Consider the following 20,418-nt stretch of genomic DNA (forward strand, 5'->3'; position numbering starts at 1 on the left):
GAACTCTTGGCCTACGTGCTGCTGAACCCAGCACAGCTCAGCATCTGGGGCTGCAGCCTGCACTGAGGACCCAGCCCCAGAGGCTTGGCACGCGGCGAGCATTAATTAAAAACAGAGCCCGTCCGTGCCAAGTTCAAGCCGGGGGTATGGGGAGGGGGGGTAACGTCGGCACTTCGCTCCCCCGCCCCCAGGCTCAGGCTCCCAGGGGCCGAGTCCCCCGCCGCCGGGGCGGGGCGGGGCGGCCGCGGCCGCCCAGTTCCTCATTCTATAAGCGAGGCCCGGGCTCGGCGCGGAGATCGCAGGCCGGCCGCGCACGATGGGGCCGGGCCCGCGGGCGGCGCTGGGGCTGCTCCTGCTGCTCCTGCCCGGCGGGGGCGTCGGGGCCGCGCAGCCGCCCCACCTGGTCTTCGTGCTGGCCGACGACCTGGGCTGGAACGACGTGGGCTTCCACGGCTCGTCCATCCGCACGCCGCACCTGGATGCGCTGGCGGCCGGCGGGGTGCGGCTGGACAACTACTACACGCAGCCGCTGTGCACGCCGTCGCGCGCCCAGCTGCTCACAGGCCGCTACCAGGTACGCGGCGCCTCGCCCCTCCTCGGGCCTCTCCGCCCCGGCCCGACCGCGAGGCCGCGGCCCGCCCGCCGAGCTCAGTTCCCGGTTCGCTTTTCGCGGGCGCGGGCGGGGGCGGGGGTGGGGGGGGGGAGGTGGAGTGCGCGCGCCTCCCAGGCTGACCCGCGCCCGCCACCTCTGCGCATGCCCGGCACCTCTGTCCCCAATTTCCAGGTCTTTCGCTTTCAGAAGGTCGGGGCGAAGGGAGTTGTGGGAGCACGCTGGCGAGGTCTGGGAGCTGCGGCTGGAGGAGGGAGGGGACCCGGTGCCCCGCACAGCCCCCGCGCACCCCGTGGACACACACAAGTTAGGGTGCCCACCAAAATCGGAGGTGACTCTTTCCCCAGTCCCGACACACCTCCCGCGCAGGGAGCCCTGCGGCTCCGGGCTTAGCCTTGAGCCCGCACAGCATCTTCACTGTCTCCTAGCCAGGCGCCTGTGATCTCAGCTGCGCAGGAGGCTGGCCTCTGGAGGATTACAGTTCTAAACCAGGCCAGGCAGGAAAGTCCGTGAGACTCTGATCGCCAATAACCAGCAAAAAGCCGGAAGTTGACCCGTGGTTCAAGTGGTAGAGTGCTAGCCTTGAGCTAGGGACAGCGCCCAGGCCTTGACTTCAAGCCCCAGGACTGGCACATACCAAAAACAACCAACCAACCAACCAAACAAACAAACCCTCTCTTTAGAAATGTCTCAACAGAGAAAACATACAGAGAGTGCAGAGCATTAGACTGCCGCAGCAGCCGGTCAAGTAGTTTTCTTTAATCCCCTTTCAGGTGAGGAAATTGCTGGGTAAATTGAATGACAGAAAAGAAGTACACAACTAGGAAGTGGTAGCTCCGAGCTCCCCCAGGCTCTTCTCCTATTCACTAGTCACCAAAGGCCTGTAAAACTGAACTTGCTTCCTCAGACTGCATGAAAGCAACATGTTTATATTTTATGCTGGGTACTGTTGGATACCACATGCACACCTCCGTATATAAGTTGACTGTACTGTCTATTCAGCAGTTTTTGAGCATACTGTGCTAGTCGGTAAGCCTGAACCCAGGAGATTTATGCTTGGATCCTATTCTCCCAGGTTTGTATTCACATAACCCTTCAGATCAACACTACCTTCATGTTGTCCTAAGACCCAAGAAGGAAGAACTGCATTTATGATAAAGGTTTCACCAGTAGTCTGAGAACTTATAAACAAGGGAGATAGTGTTTTTTCTAAAGGCTAAGATTGGCCACAGAGAAATGGTGTCCTTACCTTACCATAAGCAGTGAAGACTACATTGCCTACCAAGGCTGCTGAGTGTAATTAGCAATCTCTAATGCAAGTCTCACCCTAGACACGAGTAGAGTTGTGTTGGAGTAAAGACCAGGAGACAAGAAAAGGTGAGGTGTGTCCCCAGGGTTATGCATTTGCCCTGGTTAAAGAAAGAGAACTCAGGTCACACAGCAAAGAATAGAAGGGGCAGTCATTTCTCCAACGTTTGTCCCAACAGATTGAACAGGAAGGCAAATGCCATGCTGCAAACCTCATTAATACAACTGATGCTCTTTTCCTTCTCTGTCATCTGCTTCACAATCACCTACATTTGTTCTTGGGGAAAAACCTTGAGTATCTAGAGTATACTGTAGTTAAGAAGTGAAGGAAGGAGCAGGACAACAATGGCTTACTCCTGTAATCCTAGCTACTCAGGAGGCTGAGATCTGGATGCTCTAGCATAGACAAAAGTCAAGGCTCCATATTCAGTTATCCAGGAGAATGCCGGACTGGAGTCCTCATGTAAGTGGTAGAGTGCTTGCCTAGTAAGCAAGCTGAGTGAGAGCCTGGGGCCCCAAAAGAAAAGAAGCGAAGGACATGTAGAAGCTGGTACTTCAAAACTGCTTAGACAGCTGGGTGCCAGTGACTTACACCTGTAATTCTAGCTACTCAGGAGGCTGGGATATGAGGATCACTGTTGGAAGCCAGCCTGAGTAGGAAAGTCTGTGATATGTTTCTCTCTAATGGACAAAAAGACAAAAATGGAGGTGTAGCTTAAGTGGTAGGCTTTGAGCAAGGGAAAAAGCTAAAGGACAGCACCCAGGCCCTGAGTTGAAAACCCAGTACATGCACACACACACACACACACACACACACACACACACACACACACACACACACACACACACACACACACACACACACACACACACACACACACACACACACACACACACACACACACACACACACACACACACACACACACACACACACACACCCCCCAAAGCAAAACAACTGGAAAAAAAACTGTTTAGAGACCTCCACAGATCTCTCACTCAAAGCAGATTAACTCTCTAAAGAATTTTCTTTTTAAAAATTTTATTATAAAGGTTATGTACAGTTACATAAGTCAGGTAATGACTGTTGAACAATGTTACACCCCTTCATTCTCTCTGTTTTTCCCCTCCTGATTTCTCTCCCCTCACTCCCCCAGTTGTATAGTTCATTTCCACCATAGTGTCTAGTTGGTTTCACTGCTGAATTGATTCACCCTTTGCCCACCATTTCTATGCTTCCCCTTCCCCTCCCCATATAAGATAAAATTATATATAAAATAAAGGGTACAGAAATAAAAAAACAGCGACTGAAGGGAATAAACCAAAGAAAAAAAGGAAAGAAGGAAAAAAAGAAAAAAAAGGAAAAGAAAAGAACTGCAAACAGTACAAAAAAAACCTCTTTCATTTCTTGGTGTTGATTTCAATAAGCATCATTTTATATGATCATATGCATATAGCACAAAAAAAACAACAAAACAACTGAAAAAAACTTCAGAGATGTCTCTAGATCTCTGAATCCCAACCATCTAGATTTTAAATTGTTTTAAATGTACATTGGAAATAGAGTTTAGTTCTGAGTCATTAGTTCTGCATAATTTGGTACAGCAAAATGAGAAAACTTACTTGCTACTTCAAAATTAGACACTTGAGATAATGACTTATTGCCATGGCTTGGCAACCATGCTTTAAGTTAATATTTAGATAACCCCTTATTATAATTGTCTTGTTAGATTAGAAAAGTAGTAAACAAACTAGCCTGATGGACTGGACCTTACACTCTCAAGAAATCCTGAGTTTTAGTTTTTTGATTTACAAAAGTATTAAGTAAAGAAGACATGTTAGAAATTAGGTAGATGTCAGTCTTGGCTGTGTCAGTCTGACCTTACTAGATTATCAGTTCTACATGAATGTAGGAATTGTGCTCCTATAAAAAATAAAAATAAAAATATAATATGGGGTATATAGCATAGAAAATAACAATATTTAATAAATATAAAGGGACTGAACTCTAATGCTCTTTCTAGCTCAATGTTTTCTTTGACTTTAAGGCTTTTCAGAGCAAGTTTATAACTTGGCAAATACACATTAGCTTACAACTAACCCCATCTGTTGGTGGAAAGAGGGACTGATCTTTGCTTAACACTGTCTTACAAGTTGTATGTATGACTGGTTCTGCTATTAGAAATTTACTTTAAAAGAATCATGAGCCTGGTGCCAGTGGCTCATGCCTGTAATCTTAGCTACTAAGGAGGCTGAAATCTGAACATCACAGTGCAAAGCCAGCCCAGATAAGAAAGTCAAAGAACAAGCTGGGAATGGAGGTGTAGCTCAAGTAGTAGAGCACTAGCTTGAGCAAAAACACTTAGGGCAATGTCCAGGCCCTAAGTTCAAGGCCTAGGACCAGCATGAGTGCATGCACTCAAGTACACAAGTGTGTGCGCACAGACACATGGAACATGAATTCAAGTTCAGTTTGCGTGCGCACAGACACATGCGTGCGCACAGACACATGGAACATGAATTCAAGTTCAATTTCAAAATTCAACATCAATTTCAATAGTAAGACACATAATTGTTAATAATCCTCACAAATGAACCTATTTTGGGGAGGTGGGGTTGGACTGTTTCCTAAGTTTGAACTCAGGACCAGAGTATTCAACTGGCTTTACCACTTGTGCCATATACAGATTTTTTTTTTCTTCTGGAAATAGAGTCTCATGGGCTCTACAGAGTCTTCCTAGGCTGGCTGGGACCCTCAATCCTTGGATCTTTTTTATTTTACTTTGTTTTGTTGTTGTTGTCAGAGTGATGTAAAGTTGGGTTACAGTTACATAGGTAAAGTAATAATTACATTTCTTGTCCAACTTGTTACCCCTCCCTCATTTTTCTCCTACTTTCCTTTTTCCCCACCCTCTCCACCCCTCCTGGATCTGGAGCAGCTAGGATTAGAATTGTGAGCCACTTGCGTGCACCAGACTATAAATGAACCTATTTATCATTTGTGATTATCTAAAATGCATAATGCTTGAGTGAACTGGTTGTGTATCATGGGGACACTAGTCAGAAGACTAAGTTAATAGTTACTGGTGAGTCCAGTAACTTGAATTCAGATTTCTCTATGGTCAAACTAGTGTCTTTTTTTCATAGTCTTATAACTCACTCACTTCTTTTTAATAGAAAATATATTTACTTGTTTTAAAAACGCAAAACTTTAAAAAAGTGGTTACATTGAAAATTTTACCCTACAAACACACAGACACACACACACATACAGTCTCTCTGTAGGCATTAAGTTCCCATCTCTGTTAAGCAAACAATGCTCTCTGAATTTTAAATATCCTACCAAAGGTACTATGCCTATGCAAGCAAATATACGTAGATATTCCTGTTTTCCATTTATATGAATGGTATCACATGGTTTACTTTATATTTGAAATTTCATACTGTTAAATAAAAAGCATATTCATTAATTTTTACAGCTGCATATTATTTTCTTAAGCCATGATTTATGTAACTAATCACATAATGATAGACATTGGAGTTTTTAGTTTATTAGTGTATCAAGGTGAAGTTACTACCTTGTATGTATGTATATCATCAAACATGTTTGCAGGACAAGTTCCTAGGAATTTTTATTTAAGAATAGAAAGCATCTGTAATTTTGGTACTATAAGGTGGAACTTTAAAAGGCTGTACCAGTACACAGTCCCATGCAATACACATGCACAGCCTTTTTAGAGGTTATAATACACCTGTTATTAAATCTACCATTTGAAGTGTTCAACTCTGTGCTTTTCCTATATACACAAGATTGTGCAATCAATATTCTCAGAACGTCAAGAACAAACTACATAACCATTAGCAGGTACTCCCCATCCACCCATTTCACTAGCCCCTGGAAATCACTCATCTTGTTTTTGTTTTTAAAATTCTGGTGTTTGAACTCAGGGTCTTATGTTTGCCAGGCAGGCATTATATCAGTGAGCCATGCCTTCAGCACCAATCTATTTTTTAGTATCTCTAGATCAGCCTATTTTGGATACAAATGGAACCATACAATAGATATCCTTTCACATATACTAGTTTGTGTTGTTTCCTTTTATGAGTGAATAATATTCTGAGCCATATTTCCTTTACCCATCTAGAAATTGATGAGTATTAGGTTTTTCTACTTTTTTCCTGGTGCTACTTTTTAATGCTGCCATGAACATCCAAGTAAAAGTTTTGTCAGAATATGTTATTCCAATTCCCTTAACTCTTAGGAGTGGAAGGCTAGGTCATAAGGCAACTCTAATGTTCAAATTTTGAGGAACTGCAGAACTTTTTATAGAAGCTGTACAATTTCATATTAGATTTTATATATAAATTATTTTCATGACACAATTTTAGAGACTGATGTGGGATAGATTTTTCTTTAATCATAGTAGATGAGGAGGAAAGGGTCTTAAATGCCCACTAAGATCCTAAACTTGGCTTCAGAGGAGTGTTTGTGCAATCTTTTGATTCCTCTTCCAGTTACCTATATTTACCTGTGTAAGTTATATTCACTAGATACTACCAATGCATTTGGATTACATCAAGATTCTACGCATGTAGAAAGTTAATTCTTTTTTAAAATAATGTTAGTGTTATTATTAAGTTGTTATATGGGGGTTACCATTTCATAAGTCAGGTAATGAGTACATTCTTTTTTTTTTTTATAATACCACCCTTCCTTTGAAAGTTAATTATTTGTAAGTAGCACTCATAATTTATTTTGGGGTATTTTCTGTGTGTTAGTATATGTGACTGTATTGATAAGGAAAAAATTCAGAGGAGAAAAAGAGGAAAGATTTCTTTTTTTTTTTTTTTTTTTGGGTCCGGTCGTGGGGCCTGAACTCTGGGCCTGGGCACTGTCCCTCAGCAGTTCAGCTCAAGGATAGCACTCTACCACTTGAGCCACAGCGCCACTTCCAGCTCTTTTCTTTTTGCTTATGTGGTGCTGATGAATCGAACCCAGGGCTTCAGGCATGCAAGGCAATGCTTTACCACTGAGCCACCTTCCCAGCCCTGAAAGATTTCTTTTACTTCCAAAACTGCCCAAATTTATCAAATCAATGAGTCTGAATAAGATGATGATCAACCAAAATGAAACTCTTGATCCTTCATCTACCTACTCCTTAATACTTCTAATCTCAAAACCAACTTAGATGAGCAGGACAATTCCTTTCTGATTAAGAAAAACATTCTGGCACAGAAAATTTTATGCATAAGACAAGAGCACAAAAGTGTACAAATATCAGTGACTTCTAACAAAATAATATGTGCTCTACTTTTGTTTCTCAGTTTTCATCCACTGTCCATGCCAACATCCTGGTTCTTGACCTAGTTGGTAGTTGTATGATGATTTTGTTCTTAGAATTCATTGACCTCTGTATACTTTTGTGCACTGTCATGCATATAAATGTTGTTTTTCTGTACTGAACTGTTTATATTATATTACCTATTTCTTTAAAAGTGAGCATGTGTGCATATTTTAATGACAATGTTTTTTTGTGTTAAGGAGGGTTCTGAGTATTGAATTTAGGACCTCACACTAGGCACAAATTCTACCCTCATTCTTTTGTTTAGGGGATAGGATCTCTAACTTTGCCCAAGCTGGCCTTGTTCTTGAAATCCTTCTGCTTCTACCTCCCCAATAGTTGGGATTACAGACTTACACTGCCATGCCCGACTTTAGTCTTTTTAAAAGAGAAATGTACTCTAGGCTTCCTGTCTCACAGCCATAAAGGAGGCATAAATAGAAGGATTACAATCTGAGGCTGGTCCGGTAAAAAAGACAAGACCCTATCTGATAAATAAGCAAAAAAAAAAACAAACAAAAAAAGTCTAGAGGCATTGCTCATGTGCTAATGTGACCATTTAGCAAGTGCAAGGCCCTAAGTTCAAACCCTAGTACTCCTATCCCCCAAAAGTAAAATGTACATAGTTTTATTTTAAATTGGAGAATACAAAAAGTCATACAGTGAAAAATAAGTCTCTTTTGGTGTTAATAGTGTTAATATTTCAGAGGTAATCTATACATATGTAAAGTATAAAATAAATATGCATTTTCCTGTTGAATTTAAATAGTAGCATATTTCATATTGTCATACATGAGGCTTTTTCCAAGTCTTAATGTTTAAGTAGACTTTAAAAAAGTATTGTCCTGCCCCACAATCTCCTTTCATCCCAGTAGACATATTTGCTTGCACCTCCTGATGCTACTTTCTCTAAGCAGACAGCAATGGTGCTGTATTGGTTCCAGTCACACTTAGGTCTGTAGTCTTCAGCTGGTGTGAAAGAATTACCACAAGTAACAGTGACAAGCAAGAAAGCAAAGGTCTATCACTTTCTAAGGGAAGAGAGTGGCCACAAGCATTCTCTCACATAGGCATTGTTGACATGGCGAGGTTTTAAGGGCTTTTGTGAGAATGGGGTGGTGGTGAAATAAGTAAGTGGTCATGGGTCTCTTTAACAGATGAAGGGGTGTGCATTCCTGATTATACTAATACATTGGCCAGAGTGTGGTTTGGCTCAGAGATATATCTTCTGAGTGTCTGGGCACTGTGGTTTTCTCAGACTAATATAGATAATTCACTGGCTGGGACTGAAAAGACAAGATTAAGCAGGAGCTTAATGGATTTCAAATACAAAATAGAGTTAACTTAGGCCTCTTGGTTTTATAGTCATTGTCTATTCCTATATGATACACATTGATTTCGTTCACTATGAAATATTCATTGTATGTCTGTATTCCCACCATTTTAATTGTGTTTGCTTGCTCTCATTAGCTGATCTGCTTGTTTCTAGCCTAGAGAAGCACTGTGTTGAACAGCTAGGGTGGATGCTTGTGCCACATTCTGTAACATAGACATGTTTCCTGAAAGAGTTCAATATCTTAATTCAACTGTTAGGGTTGAGCTTGGTAGCGCATATCTGTTACTCTAGCACTAATAAGGCTGAGGCAGGCATATTGAGAATTCAAGCACAGCCTGAGCTAGTGAGAGCCGCTATTAAAACCAAGAACTTGTGATGTAGTTTAATGGAAGAACACTTGCATTGCATGGGTAAGGTCCTTGGATTTATCCCTAGCATTGATAAAACAAAAATATTCTGAAGCCAACCTGGGCAGAAAAATATGTGAGACTCCATCTCTAAAGAACCAGGAAAGAACCATCTCTAAAGAGTGGAGGTGTGATTCAAGTGGTAGAACACTAGCTGTGAGCAAGAAAGCTGAGAGTACAAGACCCCAAACTCAAGCACATAGAAAATGATAATAGTTATAGTAATAATAATAATAATAATAATAATAGCATTTATGCTGTCAACTCCTTTCATGGCCCATTGCCCTAACACCCCATCCACAGCACCTGTGCTTGATTCACCTCATCTTTCCCAACACCATTCCTTGCCCAACACTTCACTCATGCCAAAGTACTAGTAGATACCTAAACACATGCGGTCTCCTCCCACCCCTGAAGAATCCAACACCATCATTCAGACTTAAGAGTAGATGATTCCCTCTAGAAGCTTTCAATATGGCCTCAGACCAGCCTTCACCCAGGCCTCAGCACTGCACCTCACTCTGCCATGACTATTATTTATTGGTGTTTAGACGAGACATTGCAGGGGCTGTGGTCTCTCTGGGCCCTCTCCTGTAGTGGACTCTCATTAAGTACAATAAAAATAGAAATACAAATTAAATTTTAAAAAACCCTGTCAGGATTTTATATCACTTCTAATCCCCTTGCTTCCTCAAGAAATTTAAAAGGTTGAGTTTTTACTTTTGCTTTCTGCCTGGGGAACAGGAAATGCTTCTCTTTCCTTTTTAAAGAAAATTCTCCCTATTTTATCTTATTATGCTAAAATCAATCCTTGCTAAAACTTCGAGAGAAAGAATAGAGAAGGAACAAGAGGAAGAGAAGAAGAGAAAGAGAAAGAAAAAAGGAAGGATGGATGGGTAGAAGAAAGGATGAATTTAAGCCATTAAGGTAGATGTAGTAGGTCTTAGTAGAAGCACTTCCTTCTGAGGAAAAAGTAAAAGCATGTCTAGTCTTTTCCTTGTTCTTCCCTTGGGGACTGAGGAAACCACTCCACCAGAACTCTGTAAACCTTGCCAGAGTAGCTGAAATGAAAGACGATGCCAAGGCCTGATTCTTATGGGACCCCTGCCACATTTTTCTTAATCACACTGATAAATGGACAAGACATTGTCATGGCTTTTCACTTATCCCTGAGACAGAACCTTGGACAGGAAACGTGGATAGGAGGCTGTGGACTTTTGCTTCAAGCTTTCCTTGAGAATGTCAGCAGGCAGCATCCATAACCTGAAGTAGAGGAGGACATGGAGGGGCAGGAGAAATGCCTATGGATAGCTGCTGGCTCTCCTCTTTCCTCTCAGGGTCCTGCCTGCTTCCTGCCAGCTTACCTCAGAGGACTCCTGTCACAGCTGCCTCTCCTGGTCCTACACTTAGAAGTGAAATAGAGAGGAATGAGGACCTATAATAGGTGGAGGATATATGGTGCCACCTGGGAGGGTTCACAGGATCCTCTAGTTAAGGCATCCAAGAGGAAGAGGAACATGCCGTCAAAGGTGCAACTAAAGAGAGAGCGTCTTAGCTTTTATTCCTGGGCTCATTTAGGAGGAGGAACTGGATACGTTAACCACTAAAACATGCTAGGGCTCTAGCATGGTGACACCTGGTAGTAAGTTGCTCTGGTAGGCCTTGGTTTGTTGAGACAAGGTCTCAAAGCCAGCCCAGGCTGGCTTTGAATTGTTTTGTGTGTGCTGGTCCTACAGCTTCACTCAAGGCCAGGCACTGTTCCTGAGCTTTTGTGCTCAAGGCTAGCACTCTACCACTTGAGACACCACTCTATTCTGATTTTTTAAAATTAATTTTATTTATCTTTTGTTTATGTGGTACCAAGGAATTGAACTCAGGGCCTCATGGATGCTAGGCAAGCACCCTACCACTAAGCCACATTCCCAGCCCCAGTTTTTTTGATTTTTGGTAGTTAATTGGGGATAAGAGTCTCAAGGGTTTTCTTGCCCTGGCTGGCTTTGAACCATGGTCCTCAGATCTCAGCCTTCTGAGCAGCTAGAATTACAGGTGTGAGCCATCAGCACCTGAGTTCTGAGATTATAGATTTGCACCACCACACCTGGCTGGTAGTTTTTTGGTTTTACTAAAATCACGTATCCTACTTGAGCTTAGCCAGAGCCAAGGGATATTTTCTCAGGAAGAAGGGTAAGCCAGAGACCTTATTCTACAGTTGTTGATATTTTAAAGGAACACTCATATTTCATGCCTTTTACCTCCCAGGAAATTGAAAATGAAATAGGTTTGGGGCTGAGTAGAATGTAACTGATTAACTTGTTTTGGTTGATACCTGAGGATTTTTTTTAATGTTTTTAATTTTTAAGGGCTGGAAGCATGGCGTAAGTGGTAGATTGCTTGTCTAGGAGTTGTTAAGGCTCTGCATTCAGACCCCACTGTCACCAGAAAAGAGCCACAACAAAATAACCAGGAGTTTCAGTGCTTATCGGCTTCTGAACCCTGTGTTCCCATAACCAAGCTTGTTTATTAAGTTTAGTACAGGGAAAATTGCCATGGGTATGTGCAGAAAACAAGGCATCTATACTGTTATTAGAATCACAGAGACAAAAGAGAGTTTGTGAGAATAACTGGCTCCCTTATTGGTTTGGGAATGAAGACATAATTCAAACATCTATTCTACTTTTATCTAGCTTTCAAAGTCTAGCCTCAGCCTTTCCAACTCTAAGGAAGGAGGCAGCATTTCAGCCTCCTCCACATCTCCAGAGCTGGCTGTTTTAACCCTTTCCTGGCCTGTTCTCAACATTCTGAGTACTGTCGAAGCAGCGTTCCTACCTCTCAACCCTTTTCCAGCTCTCATAGCTCAGCTCCAGAGTTCCCTACACAAGGTATTTCTCTCTGGTTGTTATCCTTTAGTTTTTTTGTTTCCTTAATTACAACCACATAAAATGCATCGTCTTCACATTTCTTTATATGTTCCTTCCTTTTCATCATAAATTTGTATTACATTTTATGATTCAGACAGAGTCTCTGAAACCATCTCTGACTTATTTATTCTCTTTAACAACAACATCCCTTTGTGGGTTTAGTCAGAGATTTGCAGTTTTACTAATCAACACCAAAATAAATAGACCCTTAAAACTGTCAGTGAGATGGGCCAGTTCTGCAGCTTCAGTATTGACAGGCCAGGCCAGATGGCCAAGCCAGGCTCCTAACACCCATAATGTGTGTTCTGTAGCTCTTGGCTTCTCAGCAGCATGGGCAGCTGACTGTTAAAAGGCTTCAGGGGAAGGGAGCAGATTCTCTACTGTCCATTTGTTCTGTGGGGCATCTCCAGAAAAAAACCCAAAAACCCTAAGGTGGTGAAAGTGGCCCTGATAGTGGCTGAAAATTGCAGTATTCTGGCCAACGTGTGGGCTGGAAATTCTGAACTCCAGGATAGCCATAACCATGTCCTCTGTTTTCTGTTCACAAAGATTCCTTCTGGATTCTCTGCTGTGTAAGGTAGAGGGGTAGGACTGCCCACATTTTAAATTTTTCTAGAACTGCAGCAGTAGGTGTTGTACAGATTTGAGATTACAGGAAGGATGCAGGTTCATTTCAGACCAGTGAGATGGACTGGACAGAACCTCTCTCTGATCAGCTGGATGTTATTTTACCACTGTTGAGATTGGGAGAGAATGATTTTCTGTTTACTTGCCCCTTGGCAGTGTTTCTCATGAGGGTAGCTGAAATAGTGTGCCCAGAGCTCCAAAATAGGCGCTTAATAAATAGCCTGGACTAAGAAAGTCTATGACATTGGAGCTTATGGCCCTCTTCTCTTCCAAGAGGAGATTGGTTTTTCTCTTTTAAGCTCCTGAGACTGCTGCAAATCTCTCATAGGTCTGTAGAGGACAGAGGAAGTGATGGGAGCAAATAAAGTGTGACAAAAACATAAACAAAGATTTCTCATCACTTATCTTATGGAAAGAGCCCAGAAACAAGCCAGGTCCTCTCTCAGGGTTTGTAGATCCTTTGCCAGAATCCTTAATGGCCACGTGGAATCTTAGCAAGCTGGAATTTTCCTAAAAGATTTGGTTTAATGCAGAAATGACAGCCACACAGGGCAGATTGGAGGTAACCTCTTTGGACTTTTGTTATGCATAGGGCCTTCTCCACTCACATACACTCTGCACATTCAAGGTGAATGTGAGAATGGAATTGTTTCAGATTTTATTGTGTTGACAAGGAAAACCTTTTCTTATTCTCTTGATTCTTGTGGGTGTTCTGTTATCTTCCTGCCCCATGAAGCATGGAGTAACTCCACAGTGCTGTGTTGGTTGAACTAACATACTGGATTGGAACCAGCTTGGCATTCTGTTTACTGCTTCTCAACACATTACAGCTTCCTGACTTCAAATAGTGTTTGAACAGACCAAAAACATGTTTTTGGCTATAATCCAGAGTTCGGCTTCTGCTTCCCAATAATGCCATAAAAATGCTCTGTCAAATAAATTCTCAGGAACTAAAAAGAACAAATTCCCTGCTCCATACAATTGTAGATAATGTGTGCAGGCTTCAGCTGACCACATGGCGTGGTGCCCATGGCTTAGGAAAAGCAATTGCAGAGCATCTCTTGGCAGAGCTTTCAAGCGATCAGACTTAATTCGCTGCATGTGATGGATGAGCTTTCCATTTAAGGAAATTTGCACATAGCATTTATCTCCGCTGGGGCTTTTGGATTCCACGAAACATTATTTTTACCTTTGTTGCTTGGTTGCCGGTTAGCATATATTATGAAGTTTTTGAGTCTAGGATCAATTTTCTGTTGAGTAAACCTATAATGTTGAAAATGGAAAGACACATTCTTTGATTTGAAAGAAAGAGAACACAGAGAGGGCGGGAGAGGGAGAGAGGGAATGTAGAGAAAAGTGGTTCCCAAATCCCTCTTGGAAAGAGATGTCATATTCAGATGAGAATAATTTAGGGAATATTTAATAACAAGGGAGCTGTTTTAAAAGGTACAAATGTGTGGGAGAAATAGAGGTAGTTGTAGTAACCAGGTGGAGCTGTTACCACCCCCTAGACCAAAAGGGTGGAGTAGTTACTAGAACCTAGAAAAGAAGCTTCCTTCAGAGTAAACTTCAGTAGTAGAACATAGGTAGCCAGGTAGAAGTAACCTGGCAGCTACAGGCCATTTACTTTCATGGTCTTCTTGCTCATCAGGGCTTTCCATTGCCTGAACGCAAGCAGAAGCTAAAAGGCAAGTCCTTTGGTTTGGCCCTCCACGGTCAGTATCTCAGGTAAAGGGCAGGACTGACAGAATAGAAGATATCTAGCACGCATCTCAGCACACATGACAATTATTGCTAAGAGAAGCATAAAAAGCTGAGCAGACAAAAGCTATTTTTGAGCAGCTTCATTGAAGCACAATTGTCCTATAATAAACAGTACATTAAATATACAATATAAGTGTTGACATGTACCTATACTTGAGAGGCCATAACCATAGCAAGGTAATAAATTTATCACCCCTTAAACAAGCCCACTTTAAGCTGGATTTAGTAGCTCAAGCCTGTAATCCTACCTACTTCAGAGACAGAGATCAGGGGATTGAGGTTCAAGCCTGGGCATAAAAGTTCATGAATCGAGGGGCTGGGAAGGTGGCTCAGTGGTAGAGTGCTTGCTTTGCATGCCTGAGGCCCTGGGTTCGATTCCTCAGCACCACATAAGTAAAAAGAAAAAAGCCGGAAGTGGTGCTGTGGCTCAAGTGGTAGAGCACTAGCCTTGAGCTGAAGAGCTGAGGGACAGCACCCAGGCCCAGAGTTCAGGCCCCACGACCGGACCCCCCCCCAAAAAAAAAGTTCATGAGTCGATTTAAACCAATGGCTGATTGCAGTGCCATGTGCCTATTATCCCAGCTAGAGGAAAGCACAATGGCTGGGTGTGTACTTGTCATCCCCAGAGACAAGGCAGAGCACAGTAAGGAGGGTTGCAGCCCAAGCCACCTGGTATCAATTGAAACTCTGCTTCTAAAATAATTAATGCAAAAAGGGGCTGGAGGCGTGGATTGCAAAGTAGATAGAGCATTTGTCTACCAAGTGCAAGGCCCTGAGTTAAGTCCCCAGTACTTCCAAAAATATTAAAAAATATTAAATCTCTCTCTCTTTTTTTTTTTGGGTCCAGTCGTGGGGCCTGAACTCTGGGCCTGGGTGCTGTCCCTCAGCTCTTCAGCTCAAGGCTAGCGCTCTACTACTTGAGCCACAGTGCCACTTCTGGCTTTTTTCTTTTTGCTTATGTGGTGCTTGGGAATCGAAACCAGGGCCTCAGGCATGCAAGACAAGCGCTCTACCACTGAGCCACCTTCCCAGCCCCAAAATATTAATTCTTTAACGTTAAAAATATTCCATATGTTTGCCTCCTTCCCTCCTTCCCTTCCTTTTTGCCTTCTTTTTTCCCCCAGATACTGAGGTTTGAATTTAGGTACAGCTTTTTTGCTGCTTAATTGGATATAAGAGTCTCACAGGCTTTTCTGCTTGGGCTGACTTAGAGCTGTAATTTTCAGATCTCAGCTTTCTGTGTAGCTAGGTTTACAGTCTCCTGACTTCCATTGGTTCTATAGAATAAGATGATGTCAAGCTATAGTAGATGTAATTTTTAATGTTGCTTCTAAAAAGGTTCATGCAAAAAAATAAAATCTAAGATTGTGTCAAAATTTTTGAGAAAATTGTGGGCTTGTACTCCCCACCCCCACCCCAACCTGTACTAGGGAGGAGATTTGAACTCAGGCCTTCATACTTGCTAGACAGGCACTCTACTGCTCAAGCCACTTCTCCAGCTTGTTTTCTCTGGTTATTTTTAAGCTGGGCTGACAATTTTCTGTTGAGAGGGGTTCTTATGAACTTTTTTCCTGGGCTGGCTGGAACCATGATCTTCCCCAGCTAACCTTCCCCCACCCCCTAGTAGCTAGCATTACAGGTGTGAACCACCCTGCTTGGCTTTGAGAAAACTAATTGATTATAGTTTACAGTGAATTTGAGCAGATTTTTTTTTTTTGGACTGTGCTTTGTATCTATCTCAAAATAGTAAAGTAAAACCAAACAAGAATCTGTAAGTTTGTCCAGTCTGAGAAACATCAGTGATAAATAACTATGTAGTTTGTGGCAGCACAACTGTGGATTGGAAGTTCCAGTGTATACTTTGTATGATGTCATATATACTATAATGACTCTGGGGGCAGGCCCAGGCCTAGATGCAAGATGGTTGTAAAGGTACTTTTTCTTGAGGAAGTATAGTGTTGGGAGGATTGATAATGTTGTTGATTATATAGTTTACATTTGTTACCATGACCACTGTTGACTATGCAAGGCCTTAGATTCACCCAGAACTCCTCTTTAAAAAAATTACCATTTCTTCAAAGATTACATACAAATGTTCATTGTAACCAAATATCAGCTTCTCATGGAATGGTGTTTTCTTGATAGACCCACACTCTTAATATTATTGCTAATTTTTAGGGAGTAAAACTTAAAGTAAATGGTTTCTGACATATTTCTTTGATGAGTATTTGTTGAAAAAAATCTAACACTTGTGGCAATGTTTTGTAATACTGGGGGTAGAACTCAGGGCCTTGCATTTACTAGGCAGATACTCTCCTACTTGAGCCACATCCCCAGCTCCTTTTTCCTTCATTTTTTTTAGAATAGGATCTCACATGTATGACATGTATGGGTAGCAGTCTGCCTATTTATACTTCCCATATAGTTGGATAACAGTTGTATGCCACTGCACCTAGCTGTTGGTTAAGTGGGGGGGAGGGGCTCATGAACTTTTTGCCTGGGCTAGCCCTGAACCATGATCCTCCTGAGCTCCACTTGCTGAATAGCTAGGATAAAAAGTATGAGCCACCAGCATCTAGAACTTTTTGAGACTAGGTCTTCCTGTGTAGCTCAGACTGGCCTTAAACTTATAATCTTTCTACCAAGCACTAGAATTACAGGTGTATACCACCAATCCTGTTTATTGAAATGCTTTTATACATCTTTTCAAGTTCCACTTATGTCCATTACCTTGAGACTGGTCTCAAGCCAGAACAGAAATAGAGGTCAGAAGATCACCAGATATGTCCAATAAACTAGGCAGCCATTTTATCTACTTACAACGTTTCAGTGCCAATAACTCACTATTTTGTTTATCTCTCTAAGATCCATATGGGTTTACAGCACTATTTAATCAAGACCTGCCAGCCCAGCTGTGTTCCTCTGGATGAAAAACTCCTGCCCCAACTTCTAAAAGAAGCAGGCTATGCTACTCATATGGTCGGAAAATGGCACCTGGGAATGTACCGGAAAGAATGTCTTCCAACCCGCCGAGGATTTGATACCTATTTTGGTAATGGAAATGTAAATATGTGTTTTTTTTTTAACCCAGACTAACTCTAGCCATCTCATAAAACACACCCAAGTGGAATCAAATGAAATAACTGGAAAGTTGAAGACAGAGTGAATCAGTGGGCCGCCTTCTAATGTTACCTCCATCCATGGCTCTGCACTCAGCTCATGGTGGACATGCGCCCACAGCAAGGCAGTGCCAGAACACTCAGTGCCACCGTAGAGCTGTGGAAGAGTCACTGTTTCCACATCAGAGGGCAATGTACTCTCTGGAACTTTCTTATGTAAAGGGTACAACTGCTTTTCTTTAATTACAGGCAAAACCTAAAGTAAGATTATTTTATTTACAAACGTATATAATAGTTATTTTCTCTCTATGAACTGAAGACTTTTAATCCCTTTTGAGAATTTGGAGAAAAAAAAAACACGTTTCCCTTGGCATCTTTTTGCCATCTGTGAGATCTATTGTGAAAATACTAAGTGGGGAAGGATCAATTTAAAAATTAATATTAATAGAATGGGGAGGGCAAATAACAAATGGCAATAGGTCTGATAATCAGACCTATTTTATAAGTATTTTATAAGTATTTTATCAACTTGGTAACCCTGTAAAAAATAAATATGAACTTAAAGTTTGTTTTAAAATGTGCCTTCTGAAATCTGTTACTAACTGTACCACAATTAATAACCTGTTTATCTTGCCAGCAGCTGTATATCTTTCTGTCAGGCTCTTTTTATGTTGAGCTATCTTTCTGTCTAACTATTTAGCTACCTACCTACCTGCCATCTGCTTCTTCATTTATTTACAGTCTTCCATAGCCAAAAAGGAACACACAGTGAACATAAAACATTTAACTAGAACAACAAAATCAGAGTGATTAGAAAATGATGAGATAGTTTATGGGCACCAAATTGCAGAAAGACTGCATAGTCTTAGGAGGGATTTGCATTTGATATTAAGATTCAAGACTTCTGAAGTCCAAAGGAAGAAAAAAAGCAAAATGAAAAAGGCTGTGAGTCTCCTTATTCACAAGAGAGATGGAAACCAGATGTTCAGAAGAGTAAAGCATTTTCTGGCTCGTAGGCTTGAGGGAGATTTTTTCCTTTGGGAGAAGATAAGCTGGGGAGGGGACAACATCTCTTAAAAACATCATCTTAGTGATAAAGTGGTGGTTTTCTTGTGGATGTTTCTTGAGGTATTTTTCCCATTTAAGCTAGGGAAAACACAACAATACAATACAGTTAAAGGAATATATGTGGAGAGAAAAACAAGGCAATCGAAGCACATCTAACAACAACAACATAAAAAACAACAACGCATGACCTAGGGTTAAGATCAAGGTGCAAAGATATCAGACAGTCAATGTGTTGCACCTGCACTTCATCCATATGCCCTTAATAGAAATTACTAATCAGGCTTGGTGATATTTCTAGTTGTGAATATGTACTCCCAGTATTCTCCAATAGCTGTTAAAATGACTGAACTATTCATTGTATACTTGAATGTAAGGCAATTTGCTGTCTTGAAAGATAACAGGCTGTACATCTTTTCAAAAAATTTTTTTCCAGACCAGTTTATTTCACTTAGCAACCATCATCACCACCACCATCACCACCACCCTGGATGCCTCCATGCTTTTATGGTTTGATAACTGTATTCATTACCTTTCAAAATTTTTATCCAGGCCTGTACTAAAAGATGAGGCTTGTGACTTACACCTGTAATCTTAGCCACTCAGGAGGCTGAGATATAAGGATCACAGTTTGAAGCTAGCCTGGGCAGATAAACCTGAGAGATGATTATGTTCAATTAACTAGTACAAAGCCAGAAGTGGCTATGTAGCTCGAGTGATAAAGCTCCAGCCTTGAGCAAAAAAGCTGAGCAAATAAGACCCTGAGTTCAAGCCCCAATACTGGTGCACACACACACACATCCACCCACCCACACCCACACACATACACAAACACACACAAATAAAAGATTTTGAATTTTTTGTTATAATTTATTTCACACTTATAAGTTCAATTGGACAAAAGGAAGTTATCATATCCTTTTATGAGTATGAAGAGCCTGACCTGAAGAGTCCAACTCCATCCCAGAGTAGTATGATGACCACGCAGACATTGTCACTGTTTGGGCTTGAAGGTTCTGCTGATCATAAATACACAAAAACAAGGAAATGTGCACTTTTTTTTTTTTGCCAGTCCTGGAGCTTGAACTCAGGGCCTGGGCATGGTCCCTGAGCCTTTCTGTGCTAGCACTCTACCACTTGAGCCACAATGCTACTTTCAGCTTTTTCTGTTTATGTAATACTGAGGAATCGAATCCAGAGCTTCATGCATGCTGGGCAAGCACTCTACCACTTAGCCACATTTCCAGTCCCAGAAATGTGTACTTTTAAGTGGATGTATGTATGTAAATTATATCTCACTTAAACTGTTAAGGTATTCAGAGATTTTGTTGGTTAAAAACTATTTTCTAGGGCTGGGAAGGTGGCTCAGTGGTAGAGTGCTTGCCTTGCATGCATGAGACCCTGGGTTCGATTCCTCAGCACCACATAAGCAAAATGAAAAAAAAAAAAAAGCCGGAAGTGTCACTGTGGCTCAAGTGGTAGAGCGCTAGCCTTGAGCTGAAGAACTGAGGGACAGCGCCCAGGCCCAGAGTTCAGGCCCCACGACCGGACCCAAAAAAAAAACCAAAAAAAACTATTTTCTAGCTGGTATAGTGAATCATGCCTTATAGCCTTAGCACTAGGTAGGCTGAGACAGGATGACTGAGAGTTCCAGGTTGCCCTGGCCTACATAGAGAGATTCCTTCTCAATAAAACAAAAATAATTTTTTTTCCATAATCCCTCACCCCCAGAGCACAAGCTTTCATTATCTTTAGCCTTAGAAGTTCAAATTTGTAGATACAATGAAAAAACCATGTGACAGTCACATGGTCGATTGGCTAGAGGTATAAATTGTTTTATTTCTATAATTATGTTATGTATAATATTATTTTAATACCTATGGTTTATATATCATCTAATCAAGTATATCCTATGTACATAT

The 20,418-nt window shown here is 41.6% G+C and overlaps 1 protein-coding gene across 1 annotated transcript in view; it reads left to right on the forward strand.

Annotated features, from left to right (window-relative positions):
- The first annotated feature begins 289 nt into the window (after positions 1-289).
- The window catches only part of Arsb (arylsulfatase B), a 175,336-nt gene continuing 155,207 nt past the window's right edge, over positions 290-20,418 (forward strand). Inside the window, exons 1-2 of the mRNA XM_070031209.1 lie at positions 290-574; positions 17,178-17,364. Coding sequence (XP_069887310.1) covers positions 317-574; positions 17,178-17,364 — 445 coding nt within the window. The 5' untranslated portion in view covers positions 290-316. The remainder of the gene's footprint in view (positions 575-17,177; positions 17,365-20,418) is intronic.

The sequence above is a fragment of the Dipodomys merriami genome, unplaced genomic scaffold (assembly GCF_024711535.1).
Source record: "Dipodomys merriami isolate MVZ:Mamm:240054 unplaced genomic scaffold, mDipMer1.0.p SCAF_20, whole genome shotgun sequence".
Classification (NCBI taxonomy): domain Eukaryota; kingdom Metazoa; phylum Chordata; class Mammalia; order Rodentia; family Heteromyidae; genus Dipodomys; species Dipodomys merriami.